This window comes from Aptenodytes patagonicus, chromosome 1, assembly GCF_965638725.1.
Source record: "Aptenodytes patagonicus chromosome 1, bAptPat1.pri.cur, whole genome shotgun sequence".
NCBI lineage: Eukaryota > Metazoa > Chordata > Aves > Sphenisciformes > Spheniscidae > Aptenodytes > Aptenodytes patagonicus.
In genome coordinates this window covers 77,028,069-77,045,336 of record NC_134949.1, presented here as the reverse complement: position 1 = coordinate 77,045,336, position 17,268 = coordinate 77,028,069, and the positions used below count along the sequence as shown (strand labels likewise).

At 40.7% G+C, this 17,268-nt stretch overlaps 1 protein-coding gene across 2 annotated transcripts in view; it reads left to right on the top strand.

Annotated features, from left to right (window-relative positions):
- ITPR2 (inositol 1,4,5-trisphosphate receptor type 2) overlaps nt 1-17,268 on the top strand; it is a 271,888-nt gene that overhangs the window by 122,779 nt on the left and 131,841 nt on the right. For both annotated transcript variants that reach the window (XM_076343386.1, XM_076343377.1), the window contains 4 exons: nt 2,922-3,173; nt 4,792-4,917; nt 9,935-10,063; nt 10,659-10,779. In XM_076343386.1, coding sequence (XP_076199501.1) covers nt 2,922-3,173; nt 4,792-4,917; nt 9,935-10,063; nt 10,659-10,779 — 628 coding nt within the window. The remainder of the gene's footprint in view (nt 1-2,921; nt 3,174-4,791; nt 4,918-9,934; nt 10,064-10,658; nt 10,780-17,268) is intronic.

Sequence of the window (17,268 nt, the reverse complement as noted above, 5' to 3'; positions counted from 1 at the left end):
GGTAAGTAATTATGATTTGTTAGAAAAGGGTGCTAACAGCAAAATTTAAATGGCGCTTGCATGGCAATCCAATATAAAGGGAACAGTGTAGCCAAATGGTTGGAACTTGCCATGGAGTCAGGACAGTTTCTCAGTAGACAACTGAGATGTACTTTGTGACCTTAAACAAGTGGTGTAACTTTTTCTGTGCCTCCAGATGAGGCATGTAAACAATTTACCATAAGACAAGATATGAGTGTACAGCGTGCCTCAACTACTCCTGTGTTTTCTTTTACCCACGGGAAGTATATTGTAGCTTATTCCTGTTTACTGGGAGTAAGGAATAAACTGATCATATTTACATATTTTAGAAAGTGCATACAGGTGAAGGAGCACCATTGTGAAAGAGTACTTTCATAAAATACATTGAACGTTCCCAGTCTGGCTGATTCACTTGTTCTCATATCCTTGGTCCCCATGTCTGTAGAGTGCTAGTAATGAAGTTTACCAACCTGAAAGGTGCCTTAGGGCACTTTTTCTCATTATAAGCATGCTTTGAGGTTCCTGGAAGAACAGTGCCTATCCGTGCAAACATTATTACAAAAGGGAAAGCAGAATTTACTTTTGAACCAGGTCAATGTGGCAGCAGAGTTTTTCTAGAGTGACACATCGCAGAGCGTCAACAGCTGCTCCAATACTGACCAACCTTCATTATACTTCCACACAGTTCTTAACTCGTTGAAAATATACTTTAGTGGACGAAAATGCTGCTGGGTTTTTTTGTTTGTTTCCCCCCCCCCCATCACTGAGCTCATGATGCTCAGTGAGAACTTTGGCTAACACTGGATACTTCTCTTCCTTTTCTGCTTTTAAAGGGACATAATTTTCTCTGCTTGGGTCAATGTTTGGATGCCCTTCACAAATAACATTTAAAAGTGGATAACTTGGGGAAAGGGGATGACATCTTCTTCTGTCCTTGCATTTATTACGATTACCTTGTCCCCCTTAGTTCTTCTTGAGCTGATGCAACATCGTCTGCTTTGGTTTGTGATTCCTCACAGTCAGTGTGTAGCAAGCATACCATGCAGCATCATTTTTCACAAGTTCACTATCTCCTGTACAATCAGCGATAGGTACATGAAAGGATGAGGGGTCAGTTTGACTTGATATGATAAAATATCAAGCAATACTGGTACCGATTAGGTCTGGATTTGACATAAGAGTGTAACTCTGGGGGAACCTGGAAAGAGTCGTCTTCCCTCTCCTCTGTGCAAAATGTACACAAGTGGAAAATAACTACGGGAATGTGGTGAAGAACTTAATAGAAAGTGACAGAGCACGTACCTTCCCAGAGGGCTCAGTGTGGATTTTTTTTTATTATTTTGTACATGGAATGTCCTAACAGCATAGTATTCCAGACATCAGTATTAAAAAGTTAGGTCAATTTTCCAACATTTTGAACACTCATATTTTCCTCCTTCCCCCCCCCCCCCCCCCTTGAGTGCAATGAAATTAATGGTATCTGCGTCCCTGTACTGTCTCCTTCCTCCTTCCCAAGCACTTGTCCCTTTAAAAACTTCTTTTCTGTACTGTGGATTGTCGAGAAAATGTCTATTTTGAAAAGTCACGAGTAGAAACATTTTAGAAACCCAAAGATAAACGAGAAATAGGAATTGCAGGAAAGACTGAATTCACAATTCACTCCATCCAATTGTCAAAGTAAAAATAAGCAAGAAACAGGGAAAACACAATCAGAAAAGCTGTAAATTCAAAATTTGAAACGTTGAAACCCTGGAAAATGTAATGAAATGTTTCTTGACTTTTCACTCTGGGAGACTAATTTTCATTCCTGCTCTTGCTGCTTTCTCATTTCTCAACAGCTCCACCAACCTTTATTTCTACCCTTGAATTCAGTAAGCTGGGATTTCATGTCACGTGTAGACTTTGATATGTCAAGTGCCTTATTCACAAAATACATACGGCTGTTGTGCTGCCAAGGTGTATTCTGTACTAGGAAAGGTTTATGGGAGCTTATTTTTACCTGCATCGAGAGTGCATGATGCTTAAAAGGAAAGTGATGGAGAGAAGACAGGACTACTGTCCTGTCCCAGCTCCACTCGAGCTCACAGAGCAGCGCTGGCAGTAGGTATAATCGGTGTATGGGGGGTTCAAAACAGCATTAGAGCAAAACTTTTCTGGGAGATCTGCTGAGATGGGGCTGCCAGCATCCACCTCCGCTCTGGATCCTCTTGAGATGAGCAATGCACTTGTAGCAAATTCAAATATTTATCACGTACACCAGTTTTCTGTTAAATGGAAGTGCTGGCATGACACTAACAATGTCAAGACCCACCTGCCAAATTTGCATAGGTTGGGAAGAATCGTCCTTTGTTTCCGATGCTGAGGAAGGGCACAGAAGAGGTTGGTTAAATTCTGGGTGAGCCACTGGCTTTTTGTGTGAGGTAGCACAGAAGATTTAATCTCTCTGCATCTCAAGTCCCTCTCTATAAAACAGGGATAATAATGCATCCTGGCCTTACAATAGGAGGTAAGGGTAATTAATTAACTTCAAACAAACATTGAGATGGTAGGAATAATAAGGATGGCATACTGTCTTAGGTAAACACAGAGCTATGTAGAAATTAAACTTCAGATTCACCTTGCATTAGCTCACTCCTTGGTGAGTTATTCCAGATTTGCACTTATGTAGGTAAGAGCAGAAGTTTGCCTCGGATATTGTTTTGACACATGCATTTGGTAAGCCACATCAGACTAATTTTTTTTTTTTTTTAAGCTAGACAGTCTTTGCATACTTAAAGGTAGAACAAAGTAAGAAATTAAGAAAATCATAGAATCATTTAGGTGGGAAAGGACCTTTAAGATCATTGAGTCCAAAATGACTGCCGTGCAGGGTGCTTAAAACTTTGTGATATCTTTTTCAGCTGATAAATGGTGGTGAAGATGTGTTGATATTCTACAACGACAGAGCATCATTTCCAGTCCTACTCCAAATGATGTGTTCAGAGCGAGATCGAGCAGACGAGAGCGGACCCTTAGCGTATCACATCACTCTAGTGGAATTGCTAGCAGCTTGTACAGAAGGAAAGAATGTATACACAGAGATCAAGTGCAATTCACTCCTGCCACTGGATGATATAGTGAGAGTAGTGACCCATGATGACTGCATACCTGAGGTAGGATTCACTGGATAAGGAAGCAGACATCATTTTTAGAAACTCAGAAAATGTTTTGTTGTTTATAATACACTGACAAGTTGAATATTTGCACAGAAAACAGGCTGGAAACAGGTGGTGTTTGTTAAGGTGAATAAGTGCGAAAGGATAGCCAGAATTTTCTTAAATAGAAAATTCCTTGACCCTTATGCTTCGATTGTCAGCTTTTTGGGGCAGATGCCTTGTTTTCTTTTCCTGGGTTTGTCCAGCCACTGTCAGAGTTTAATGCTCTGATAACTTCTGGCTGTAGCCGCGAAGACTCAGCTGAGTGGTTTGTCAAGCCAATGTTTTGCTGCTGCCTGAATTTGTTGGAAATGATGGGTAACATTCTGGCCATGCTGAAGTCAGTGGGAGTTTTGGGTGAAGTCTCGTTTTATTAAATTCAGTTGCAGTCCAGCAAATGTTTTTATTCACTGCGTATCGAGGCCCAATTCTGCAGCTACTACCGGTCATGCTTCAGTAGGACTGTGATACCTCACGCTGATCAGAAGGGGAATGTTTGTTTGCACCAAACCTGATGTGATCAAAAGAAATCTTTTCACAGTCTTTGCAAGGAGCTTGCTTTGGCCCCGTGTATCGGTTGGATGGATTTCTGCAGGCTATCTGGTGGAAAAATGTGGCTCGTATTAACAGAACTGGGACCTGCAGGAGTAAAGAATCCCTCCGTGCCGTGAAAAAGTCCCCTTGTGATCAACTGATTCTTTTCTTAAAAAGAAAAATGTTTGCTTTGCTCAAAAGTTCTTCCTAACATTAATTTCAACAGATGCTAATTTAAAAAAGCCCAAACAAATGAAACCTAAAAGTCTGACATGAGTTTTCTCCTGCCTGCATTAAACATATGCAACCATCTCCTCTCCTTTGACCGTGACAAGAAATTTTCAGTGTATCTGCATATGTTTATATTTAATCTATACATTTCAGGCACTGGACATCCTTTTTTTTTGATGTGCACATGCAGACTTGTAATGCAGGAGAGGAGCGAGACTGCCGTCCTCCTGTTGAGCCCTGTGCTGCGGTGGCTGCAGTCCCAGTGCTGCAGAACCTTTCTCTTCCATTTAGATCCGAGATACATCCACCCCGAATGCAAGCGCTGCATTAGGATTGTGGGAATATAAGGATTGAAGTCCCAGCTCTGCTAAAGACTTTTTTTTTTTTTTTTTTTTTTTATATTTGGCAAGCTTGTCACAAGGCATCAACCCACAGCAGTCAACTGGCAAGTGCAGGGGTGTCCTGCATTTTGACAGCTCCTGGCTTTGGAGCCAGGCCCTTGTAGTCTTAATATCATCTAAATATCAGATTTATTATTGGTTTGTTTTGTGGGGGTTTTGTCGTTAGAGTAAGAATGTTTGCAAAACCTTTCCATTTTTCTTCATGTGATCTTTCAGTAAGTACATTAATGCATTTGTTGCCGTGCTTCTCCTTAAATCTTCCGAACTGAACATACGCATTATTACTGTTATTAGTGTTTGTTATACTTGAAGGATCATCTTTATTGTTCGGTATTTTTGCAGATAGAAAACGTCATGTTAATGGTTTTTACTGTTCCATTTCATATTGTTTGTGTTTTTGCTGCCTGCAGGTGAAAATTGCCTACGTTAATTTTGTTAACCACTGTTACGTGGACACTGAAGTGGAAATGAAAGAGATCTATGCCAGTAACCATATTTGGAAGTTATTTGAGAACTTCCTTGTTGATATGGCAAGGGTAAGCTTCACGTGAAGTCAAATATTACAGTATAGTCATGGGTGGCAACTGAACTGGCAATAACTTTTTTTGGTGAACTTCTTTTATTAACTATTTTTTTCAAAGTTGACAATAGAATAGGTGTGGGTTTTTTTTTAACAAATGGTCATTTCTGTGTTATTTATCATCATTTAACCTGCTAATTACTAGCAGTCTTCTTTTTCTAAAAGGGCATCTTGGAACGCACGTTCCTTTCTCTTTTCTTCCGGAAAAATAAATTGGATGCATGTACAGGGTTGAGAGTCTGTGTACGTCTTCTGGGAGCGTGTGTTACATGTCATTATGGTGGTGACTAAAAAAAAAAAACCCACATCTGTAATCTTCTTGCTTTACTCTGTTAGTACAGTGAGGATCAGGGATCAAGAAGTTCTTTGGCTCATGTTCCTTCTTTAATCTGACTTCGGCCTGCTTTTGTCTTTTATTCTACTGTCACTACATCCTCACCGCTGATGCGAAAGGCAGGTGTGGAGCTATGGTCTTTCAGAATACTAATTCATATGTAAACTATAGGCTGCAAAGTGATGGGGCACAGTTTAGTACCGTAGGCATTCAATTCCTGTGGACCCTAGTGAGCTTCATGGTGTCATTACTTGTTGAATTAAGTTTCAAGTCAGAAGTTGAATTAAGCTTCCATTCTCTGGTATTTTGGAGGCAGAAAACAAGGGAAATCTTATGACTTCCAGAATGATAAAATACAATAGTAGAGCCATGAGGGGAAGCTAGTGTGACAGAATGATTACAGCTTACATTACATATCCTTTTCTAGCAGGTAATGCTTCTTGTAAGATCCTAATATTAATACCAACTAATGGAGTTGCTCTTTCTGCTCAATAAGTAGAACCACAGGTTTTTGGTGGCTGGTGGACTGTATTTGATACTTGATGCTGGACAGTACTGTGGAGATGTTATAGAGCATGTTGTCATAGTACATGCCTCCCTTTTCCCAGTCCACGGTCCATTACGTTTTATAATCCTTAAGTTCTCACTCCTTGCGTTCTTCATTTTGTTGAAATTAAAGAAAAAAAGGTAAAAGAATCTCAATTCAGTCCTGCAGCAGACATTTACCCCAAAATAATAGTGTGCCACAATATAATTTCTTTGAAACCTATTGGGAGAAAATACCATGAATTATGGCCAAAAGAAGAGTAAGTGCAAAGACTTGTGCTATATGATAGGCACTGGGACCTGTTCATTTCTCTGTGAAACAGAGAACTTATGGTTGGGTTTTTTCCTTTTTTTTTTCCCTGGGAACAGGTTAAGACAGGGATGTTTGTGCTCTCTTTTTTTGGTGGTAGCCATTTTCAGCAGTAATGAGACCTCTACAAACCCTGTTTTCCTGCTGTTTGTCTTGTCTCTCTGGTAGTGTTCTACAGTGAAAGCCCTTCTGGACAAACCAAGCTCGTTTGAAAATTAAGATCAGAAACCTCCTTGGAGGGGGATTCTGATTTTTAACCTTGCTGGTTTTACCCCAAGAACTGTTTTCTCCTGTTTAATTCCCTTTCTGTGTTGCCCTTTCCTGATGCGTCCTGGCCCTGACCGTCCAAACAGACTACCTTCCCTAGCCCTTGAATGTGACCAATTTTCTTTGCCCTTGGGCTAGAAGCAGACATGTAGAAAGAGGGCTCTGTCCACAGTTCCCTTCATGAGCCTGGAGACAAACTGCACCGTGCCAAATGATGTAGAGTTGTCCTGATGCTCGTGACCCCTGAGCTTGTTTTCATATACCCTTTTCATAAGAGAAATTAGACTTCGGGTCTTCAGCGGTGAAGAGTGAGTGTATTGTTAATGCTGTATTTTGTGCGTGTGTGCTGTTGGCACCGAATGGCAAAATGCAGGTTTATTTTGCTCTCCTGCAAAGCCCTCAGGGCAGATGCGTAATTAGTCCTTTTAATTTCCTGATTAATGGCTGAAAGAACTGAAAGAACATGTCAGAAGTGCTCTGGCCTGTCCTGCTCTTCAGCCAGTTCCCTGTGGGTAGCCATATCTTCCAGGTTATTGAGCGTATTTGTTCAGGTTTGGTTTTCTGGGGCCCAGGCAAAGCCCGTGTGTTATAAATACATCAGCGTTATGTAGCTATCAGGACAGTTAGAATGCTGTCAGCCTCATGAAAGATGTTACAATAGCTTTCAAAGCATTTTGAAAAGGAGCCCTTTGATCCTCTGTGTTCCAGTGAGCTAAAAGGGATGCTTTTGCGTGGGGGAAGGGGAAATGCTTTTCTTTTAGCTGCTACAAATGCCTGTCAGTGGGTGAGTTTGTGAGCTTTGAGTCTGAGTCTGTTATTAGAGAGCACTAAGGTGAAAGATGGAGAGTGTTATCATCAGGTTAGAGTCTTTCCTTTTTTATTTAAAAAAAAAAAAAAAAAAAGAGTAACCAATTTTTTTTATCTGTTTCTGGATCCAGGAAGGAAATATTTAGTCCCCAACTGTCATTCTCTTTCAACAACGTGATACTTTGCAAAGCAGGCATGAGGCGGATACATGTATAAATTCAGTTTGCCAAAAGCAGTCGTGCTTTCAAAGACACCCTGTTTCTACAGTTTCTGCCAACCTACTTTTTCCTGTGTATGACTTAAAGCGTTGCACTAAGCAAAGTGGGTGCTGCTGAAGGAAAGGCTTCCCTTTCCTGCGTGTGGCCCAGCTTGTAAGTCAGCAGCTGTAGTCTGAGCAGGATTAAAGAAAGAGCCAGGATCTGACAGCTGTAAAGTCATCCTGGCTTTCTCTGCAGAATTTTTGAAGTATTATTCATGTGAGTTTTGGTCCCAAAGCCTCTTAAGGGGTTTTTAAACACTGCTTTCTCAATCTTCATCTCCATTTCATGCATTTCAGGTTTTTTCTTCCACGGGGAAATATTTTTCAGTCCCCAAAGGGCAGAGGGATAAGAACAAATGAGAGGATTTCTGAATTCCTTCTGCACTGGGAATTTTTCAGACCGGTGTTGGAGCAGAGTGGCATCCCCACATATGGCTCTGCTTTTTAGACAAGCGAAGGGGAAAGCTTAAAAGCGTTTTGCAATTTAGTTTTGCCGATTTCTGAATTCACCGTGCTAGCACCACACAGCTCCCTGTCTTCCCATTGGGATCACGAGTGCTGAGCCTCAGAGCTACTAGTTCCAGCCAAAATTGGCATGCAGATTAATTAAAAGCAGAAGAACTGCAAGAGGTTTTTAGTTCTATGATTTTTTTTTTTTTTTTTAGAAAAAGTTTGGATTATTAGCTGAATCTTTGTTAACTCCATGAGGACTTGGGGTGATGGTAGTGGTGTCATACTTCTCCCAAAACTGAAGGGCTGAAGAGTTTGCTATTTCAGTTTAGCCACTGTTGCTTCTCTGACCAAAATCTTTCCTTTCTTGGGGTGATAAAAAATGCACTGCATGGCGGCATGACTTGTTTATCTGGCACATTTTAGAAAAGCAGACAAGCAAAGCTCCTTAAGATGCCTCGTTTCTGTAGGTCTCAAGTTATCTTTGGTTATTCCTCTGCCTACCATATGACAATGCTTGTGTGTTATACTCAAAATGCTTTTGTGATCCCATGAGCTGTATCTTCCCCTGAACATGGGTGCTTTTGGATGTCACGTCAGTAACCTTCCTTAGAACGCTTCTGGTGAAATTGCTGTCTTGTAGTGTCCAAGTGTGACAGTAGCACTGTGCAATTAGGGAGCGTGTTTGCCCTGTGGGAGATTCAGGTGCTGTGGATTATCTTTCTGCTTCTGTCACCAACTTTTCTCTGTGACCTTAAGCAATTCATGCAGCTTCTCTGGACTCAGTTCCCCATCCATAAAACGATGTAATGGTAAGTATGTACCACACAGGTTCATGATGGTGTGTTAAATGCTCAGATAGTAATGTGAAGGCTATAAACAAAACAAAGTCTGTTCTCACATAGATTCCCTAGAACATTACAGTAGTCTGTGGCTTGCATAGGTGAAAGAGAGAACAGCTTTGCCTTTCATTTCTTGTTAAACGTGACTAGAACTGCTTATTTAAAGGCTGGTGAAGAGGTAGTACGAGTATAGTCTGTACTTCTTACTTTTCCAGTCTTGCCTTTCTCACCGTTTGGCTCTCTGTAGGCTCCTTTTAGTACTGTTCACACTGACATATGCAAAGTCAACATGACTTTGTATAGATGTTCACAAATTTTGAAAAGAAGTAAAGAAATACTGAAGGTTGTGATCCACCTCAGTAATTTTTTGCTTCCTTTAAGCATGACATCTTTATGCAGCAACAAACTTTTAGTGTTGTACCAAAGGGTGTCTTCAGGAATCTTTTGTACAAATCTTCCCACATCCTCCCACCATTTAATTATCCTTCTGTGCTCCAGAGTTGTCCCAGTACCATGCATTCTCTTCTTTCATCGTTTTTAGCTTGTCTTTTGTATTTTCCCCATGTGGCTTTCCTAAGTAATGCTGCCTGTCTTACAGTTTACAATCCTAAAAGCTGTTGGTATTGACTATGCTATTTCCTTTCTTTCCCTCTTTTTTAACATTTTTCCTGCAAATGAGCTTCACCTTCGCCACCCATTTGTGGTGACTGATTGTAGAGAGAAGTTAAACATTACATGAAATCTTTCTAACCTAAGGTGTTTATTTCTCATCTGTCTCTAAAGCCTCTTCCAAGCAGCCCCACAATGGGAGGAAAGGCCCATTTTCTTCTTGAATCTGTCTAAATGTGTAAGTGGCATGCAGTGTGCTGATTTAGGGGGATCTTTTTTCACGGTGTGGGAAAGAATAGACAGCCAACCAGAAGGAGATAGTTCAGAAGAGAAGGGTATTCAAAAGACAGTGTGGACCTCCAAGGAGAAAGGTAAGCTATCACAAATACAGCCTGAATTCTAAGATAGTTATCTCCGATAGATTTTGTATAAAAATCATTTGGTTTTCTATTAAGAAGAAATCTTACATGTGTTGTAATAAATACAAAATAGTAAAGCTTGCTTATTTAAAAGAACTAAATCTCATTGTTCCCTCCTTCCTCCCTGTAGGTTTGTAACACAACCACAGATCGTAAACATGCAGACACGTCTCTGGAGAAATATGTCACTGAGCCCGTAATGAACATTGTGAGTGGCTTCTTCAATTCACCATTTTCAGATAACAGCACCAGCCTCCAGGTAAGGTAAAGAGACACAGACAAATATGTTATTCAGACCGTTAGTGAGATACCTTCTGCTCCCCTGATAGGAATGCTGTATCTTTACATCCTCCTTTAATTTCTCTGTCCCCTCTCATGCCACTGGCTAGCAGCTTAATTCCTCTTTAAAACACTTACTCTTAATTTTTACCACTTACAGCTCTGAACCAGTAGACAGCTCAATATGGTCAGATTTACTCCTGGCTCTTGTGAATTCATTGGAGGGGATATCCTTGCAGAATAATAGTCTGTATTTGTATGAGAAAAATGCTGCGTCCTATGGCAAAAGGGACACATACCTGAGAACTGGAAAGACTCCTCTGTCCTGCTCTGTACTGTGTTTGCTTGATATCAGTGGTGATCTGAGGAAAAATGGCATGATTTGGCCTTTTTAGGGGTGCAGGATTGATTTCTGTTCTCTCCAGTCCTGAAGAGCAAAGAGAATTTAATGGAGTTGTAACTTGAGTCTACCAGCTGAAAATCCTTTGCATGTGGTTTACGTTGTGTCAAACCCCAGGGCAGTTGTGAGGAGATTCTAAAGGGTAAAATTCCATGTTTATCTTTTTTTTTTCCAGACACACCAGCCTGTTTTTATTCAGCTGCTGCAGTCTGCTTTTAGAATTTACAACTGTACCTGGCCAAACCCAACGCAGAAAGCCTCAGTAGAGTCATGTATCAAGACTTTGGCTGAAGTGGGTAGGTGCCAGGTTTTACTTTCATTATTGTTCTCTGTGTTCTAAGATCAGACTTACTTGAGATTGAACAGTTTTTAATTTGACTCTATCATCCTGAAATTGTGTTCAAATCTGTCCCATCAAATAGGGTCGTTAGGTGAAACCTGTAGGTCAGAGAGATGTTTGCTAAGTAAGCCATGGTTGAACTTTACCTCAAGCAAGTTATGATATTAAAATACAACATAAGCTATGAGAAAACCTGGGCATTTCTAGTGCTGGGCTACATTTGCACAAGCTGTTGTAAGCAGCAACACGTAGCAATTGTGCATCAGAGAACACCCATCATTTTTCCCCTCAGTTCCTGGGAGATGCATTCGTTATTGTCACTCATGGTCCTGGGCTTGTTCAGGTTTTGTCCCATCAGGGAATTGAGGATGGAAATCACAACTGTGCCACTCCATAGCTTTTCCGCTTACTCCTCACCATCAGGCCCACTCATTTACTGCTGTTACACAGTCAGCCTTGTCAGGGGAATATTGCCTTGCAGTGGCACCGAGACCAAATTTGGTCCTCAGGGCAGCTAATAAGTTACATGCTTTCAAATAAATTCAAATTCCGTGTTAAAGTGAAAGATTTAAAACTTCTTATCATAAAATAAAAAGGATTCTTCACCAGTACATAGCTAAAACTGGTAAAAGTTCATTCTTAAGTTAAATTTCTGTGAATACAATTTTAAAGTCTTCTGCCGTGACAGAAAAAAGGATTATTCAATATAGTTTCTAGAAGTCAGTCATTCTGATTACTTGTAGAATAAGGTTCTGCTCGGTCCGATTGAAAACTGAGTAGAGGCAGAGATATATAGAAACTGGCTAAATTCTATTGTTGATGCAATTTTAAAAAAGTTTTAATAAATAATGATAAAACAATATGAGAAGGTCCCTTAACCATCTGCAGCATGTGTGGCATTGTAACAATCGACTCTAAATTTAGATTTTGGAATAGCTCTACAGGAGTATCATTTAATTTTAGCCAAAACATCTCATTAACTTTGTGTGAATATGAATAAGCAGTTACCTAAAAACTTAGCAACCTTCAATTGTTTTATTTGTTGTGCAAATGATTTAATTAGGGATCCATCTGGCAAGAGAACTTTGGAAGTTGAAGGCATTTTATTTCCTTTATGCTACAGCTACTACAGTCTCAAATAAAGCTCTAGCCCTACAAATCCTTGTTTGTGTGTCTGACACTTAGGTCCCTGCTCTTCTCTGGCAGTTCTGGAAAGAGTCATCAGTAAATTACTTCCTTTGGGGGTCTGGGGAAAGGGGGAAGAAGTAGGGCAGATGAGAGTATTTTTGAGACCGAGCATGCCCTGTGTGTGCTTCTAAACAGCTCGGTGTCTTCATTTCTGTAGAGCTACACCTAAAATCAAATTCTAGCTCAGAGAGGTCACTGTGTTATCTCACCAAGATGAGGGTATTTGGAAACACTTGAGCATAGTGCCGAGACAGCCAAGCTGAACTCGTCCCCACAGCAGCCTGACAAGGGAAGCATGGGTCACCTTAATGGGGCTGATAGATCCAGCTTCTCGGCCAGGTGCACCAGCATGTGAAAGGGCTGACGGTCTTTGGTAGGTAATCTTCTGTGTGCCTCTTGTTCCCGGGGGAGCCAAGGGGAAAGCCTGAATGCAAGGCATGGCTGATGTCTGGAGTTTTCTTCAGATATGTGACCTGATTCCCTAATTGGTGAATTTAATTTCTACCTCCGCTGTAGTCTTCTCTTTTGTTTCATTCCTTTTTCTGTTTTATGGAGATGGCTTACAGTTGGTTTTTTTATAAGTATGCTCTTGCACTGTTCTACGGATCCAACCTTCTCGCTACTCTGGCTTCCCACCCGTGAGACCCCAGCCATGCCCTGGACACTCTCAGGCATGGCAGAGTGGAGCTGAGCTGCTGGTGAAGTGCATCACCCCGTGTCTTCCTCTGGGACCTTCGTGCCACCTGCAGTGGCAGCAGGGCAGGGAGGCTAGGCATCGGCTGGGGGTGCTATGGGCCTGGTAGCCTCAGAGCTGCCCCCTGAAAGCACGCGTTAGCATGCAAATTGCCGATTTCCTTGTCCATATCATCATAGCTGTTTAAGGATTCATCACTAATATAAATATCAAGCATGGTAAAATTGCATTGTGTTGTGTTAGTAAATTGTCACATGTTTTTATTTGGTGTTTTATTTTGACAGTGCAGAAAGGGAGTATAAAGGAACAGGTGAGGGGGATTTCCCCAAAGAGCAAGTTAGCCAGAGAAGAAGTGGAAGCAGAGTTTTTAACAAACACCCCTGTGCAAAAGTTTGGCTGGCTAGCAGAGATTTTAACCACTGGTGATACTCAGTATTTTTAGGCAGGGTGCCAAACGTGTCTTGCCTGGGCTCACGGAGTAGGCCTGCTCTGCTCTGCTGAAAGCTTTGGAAAAACTGCCCCAACTGGGGGTACCAGAGGCTTTTAAAATCGAGGCCCTTTTGTGATTACAGTGTGTGCTCGGTGCCTTTACCGGGTGTTCCACTGCACAAAATGGTGCTTCTCTTTGAGAAGGCAGAGGTTTCTTCCGTAACACAAACAGGGCAGCCTTGTTTTGCCTCTTTTGCTGGCTGTGTATGTGGACTAGGTTTGGATCTTGGCTAGGCATCTGTCAGCACTCTTCTGCCTTTTATTTTTTTTTTTTGACTTGAGAGTCTGACAGCTTTAATGTTAGGGCCTTCATGTTTCACAGCAGGGTTTAAAAAAAAATACCTCTAGGAAGATTTTGCCTATATCAGAGAGATAGAGTATTGGACAGATTTACAGCAGGGACCAAAGACTTCTGATGGAAAATAAATGTAGTATAGAGTTGAAAGAAAAAACATGATTTTTTTTTTTTGTGTCGTAGCCCTGGATTTAGAAATGAATCTCAGGAGGAAGAAAGATCATACACAGATTTCCCAACATATCAAAGATCCATATAATAATGCACTTTTAAAAGACCCATTTCAGAGCAAGTTTAAGCAACATACATTCTGCTTGGTGCTTACTAGTTTGTTGCTGGCAGGTGGATGTAAGTATTGCCTCAGGAACTTAAGATCGCTACATGTGTCTTCTTGTGAGCACTGTAAGAATGTACATTATCTACCAGGTCAACAAAAGGATATGCTGCAGAAACTAATTTCTTATAACCCTGGTACTTCAACTCCACTTGACCACTATGGAAAAACTTCATAAGCTTTTCAAGCTTCACTATCTGCTTTGTCTCCAGGCAGTTGTTTGCCTGCAGTTCAGCAAGAAGCATAAAGGCTTGCTTCTCTTCTTCAGCAGACCCCTCTGTGGCTCCAAGAGGTTTGGAACACACAGATACCAACCTGCATCAGGTTTTTATTGCCCAGTAAACATTTGGCTACCTGGCATGAATAGAAACACTTCCAAAATAATATATGTATATTAATGTGTCTTGTTCATATAGATTTCTGAAGCAGATTATCACAGTAACGAGAATTAACACATTGTACATATATCACTTTTGCTTTTTCTCTATTATTGCATAGGACTGAGCTTTTGCTTGAAAATATAGTCCAAAAAATGAATGATCAAAACAGCTTCCATCTCACTGGTAAAACAGCTACAAATTAAAAACGTTTAAAAGGTCCCCTGGTCTTTGTGAAAACAGAGGAACTAAGACATCTAACAGTTACATTTATTTCAAATTAATTCATTATCAAAGGACTTTCAGTTCCTACATTTTATAATCTTTGGAAGATTGAGAAGGGTTGAGGCCAGTCTCAAAGTTTGCATTTTAAACCATCTACTGTCTTTCCATATGGTAAAATTGGGAATATCACCTGTCCTCACAACTAAAGTTCTAGATTTTATATCTTAAGTTGTATTGGAGCAGGGTCTTTCTCCCAGGACTGACCAGTCTTTCAGGACCCATGCAAAGAACTGTCTTTGCTTCTTTATTAAGTGGTGATTCTTATGCCTTCACCCCCGAGCATCAGTTTTCTTTCTTGTTACAAGGGCGAATCTAGTTGTATTATACTCTTGTCTCTGTAGTATCCATTAGCTTTCTCCCTTACGTTTTTACAAATTGCATCTTCCCTCTGATACTGTGTCTGTATCCCAAGGATGTAGTATGTGTATGGCTGTGCTGTTACCACCAATAATGAAATAATTGGAATTTCCCAGATGAATAAACAGTAGCAGATAGGAACCTACATTTTGTTAGATTATTTCTCTTGGCAGACCCTTTAAAAAAAAAAAACCTGTTAGCAAGCCAAATTACATTAGTCATTACCAGATTATACTCTAGGATGCTGTGCAGGAGAAGCAAAAGGAGAATCCTTGTTTCCGTCCTGCAAAATTGGAGACGAGTCCTGTAAGATTGCTATTTCGTATGTTCAAAACTGGAACAGGTACAGAGGAAGTACTACCGTGATGGTCGGGGGAAAGGAGAACTGTATTACAAGAAGAGACTACAGGAGCCCCACACGTTTTGCCTAGCAAAATGAAGGCCTGTGTTGTTGCTCTTTAAAAGTACTTAGGAAGATAAGTAGTCACAAAGAAGGGACATTTAAGCTAAAGGACAGTGCTGACCCCAGAAAAACTGGACATAAATTAGGCTAGGTTGTAAATAACCTTAAATAAATTTAGACTGTAAATCAGAGGTTTGGAACCAACTTTGGAAGGATGTCCTTTGTCAACAGGCCAAGGGAAAATGGAGGGAGGAGGGATGGCAGAAAAGCTAGCTTCATTTTAAATGGGGCTCGATAAATTTTTCAAAAGATATTAAAGAACATGGGTTGTCTGTAACAGAGAGCAGATGGGCTGAAGGAGTAATGAAGTCCTTTCTAGTTGAGTATTTATTCCCCAATTTCAGCTCACCAATACCCCTTTGTAACAAGAATAAAAAAACCTCTCCTGTGATGCTTCTTGACCATGCTTTTATGTCCCCTAAAGCCCTTCTCTTTTCCCTGACAAATTACAAACAGGAAACACCAAATATAAAATCTAGGTTACATTTTACTGCTTCTTTGGAATTATTGTGCCTATTTTAATGTCTATATAGATGAACAATTTTTTCAGCCGTGAAAATACCCTACTTCACTTCCCATTTGAGTTTCAAAATCTTTTTTCCATTTTATAAAAAGCTAAACCTTCATTTTCAATTTTTAGTTCAAATAAAATAATTATCCTGTTGTTACTTTTTTGACAGCAAGACGAATACATTTCAGGTGAAGCACATATTTTATTCTATTTTAACTGTTTGTGTTTCCCTAATTGCAAGAAAAATTCAATGATGATCTTTTTACAGACTGATAAATATTTTAGCGTAGATTTTCTGTTGGAAAATAATATCCAAGTGAAGTGTACAAGATTGGCAGGCTTGTGTCTTGTCTACACAAAGCTTTTATTTCCCTTAAAAAAGTCTTGCTGTTGCTAGCATTAGTGTCTCTCCATCCAAATGCATTTGTTAAGCAGTCAGTAAATGATTAAGGAGCTGGAGGAACTGATTTATGGAGCAAAATTAATTGAGCTAAATATGCATCGCTCCGTTAAGTGACAACTGGGAAGTGTGGGAGAACATGATATAGCTGTCTGCAACTACCAGATGGGCGTAAACAGCAAGAAGAGTAAAGGCTTCACAGCCAGGTACGGCTGTGGCTTTTTCATGACCCAGATTGCCTGTCACACTCCTCCCTGAGGCGCTCTAAGGGGTGAAATGCCTGCATGTTCCCCAGAAAACCCACACCAGGGATGGTTTAGGGTAGTGCAAAGTGTACTAAATAGCTGTGAAGCCACTAAATACTGTTGTATTTTGTAAATAGTACAAAAGCTAATGGAGTGAAATTTAAAATTTCACTAGGGAGCACTAGGTGGGAACATCAAAGAGAATGGCAAGCTTCCTTAGGGCAAGATAGATTACTCTGAAGAAGGGGCTTCCAAGGAAAATTACAGGCAAGGGCCACTTCATGAAAGTCCTTAGTACTAAATTGATCCTAAGACTCAGGTAGGCAGTATAGTGAAAGGACAGTGCTTCAGCAAGCATTCCTGAAATAGGTCCTTTTACTTCCAATTTCTGTCCTTCTGCGAAGGGAACTACGTGCAGGTAATTTAAAAAAATACACCTCAGCCAGCGCATTTCAGCCCTTCTGTTAGCAGTTGGACTATGCTCTTGGGACTTCGGTGGAGTCCAGCTCACTTGTAGAGGGCGGCTTGACTTTTAGCTACTTGATTCTTGACGTTAATGTTGCCCACTTCTTTTGAGTCCCCCTCTCAGAGTATTTTTTCATAGTTTAAACAGTAAAGGAGAGGAAAGCTGCTGATGCACTGGATACACATAGAACCATCCAGCACAGAGCAGAACATTAGGGTCTAGAGCACAAGTCTTCTGAGGAGCGGCTGAGGGAACTGGGGTTGTTTAGCCTGCAGAAAAGGAGGCTGAGGGGAGACCTCATCGCTCTCTACAACTACCCAAAAGGAGGTTGTAGCGAGGTG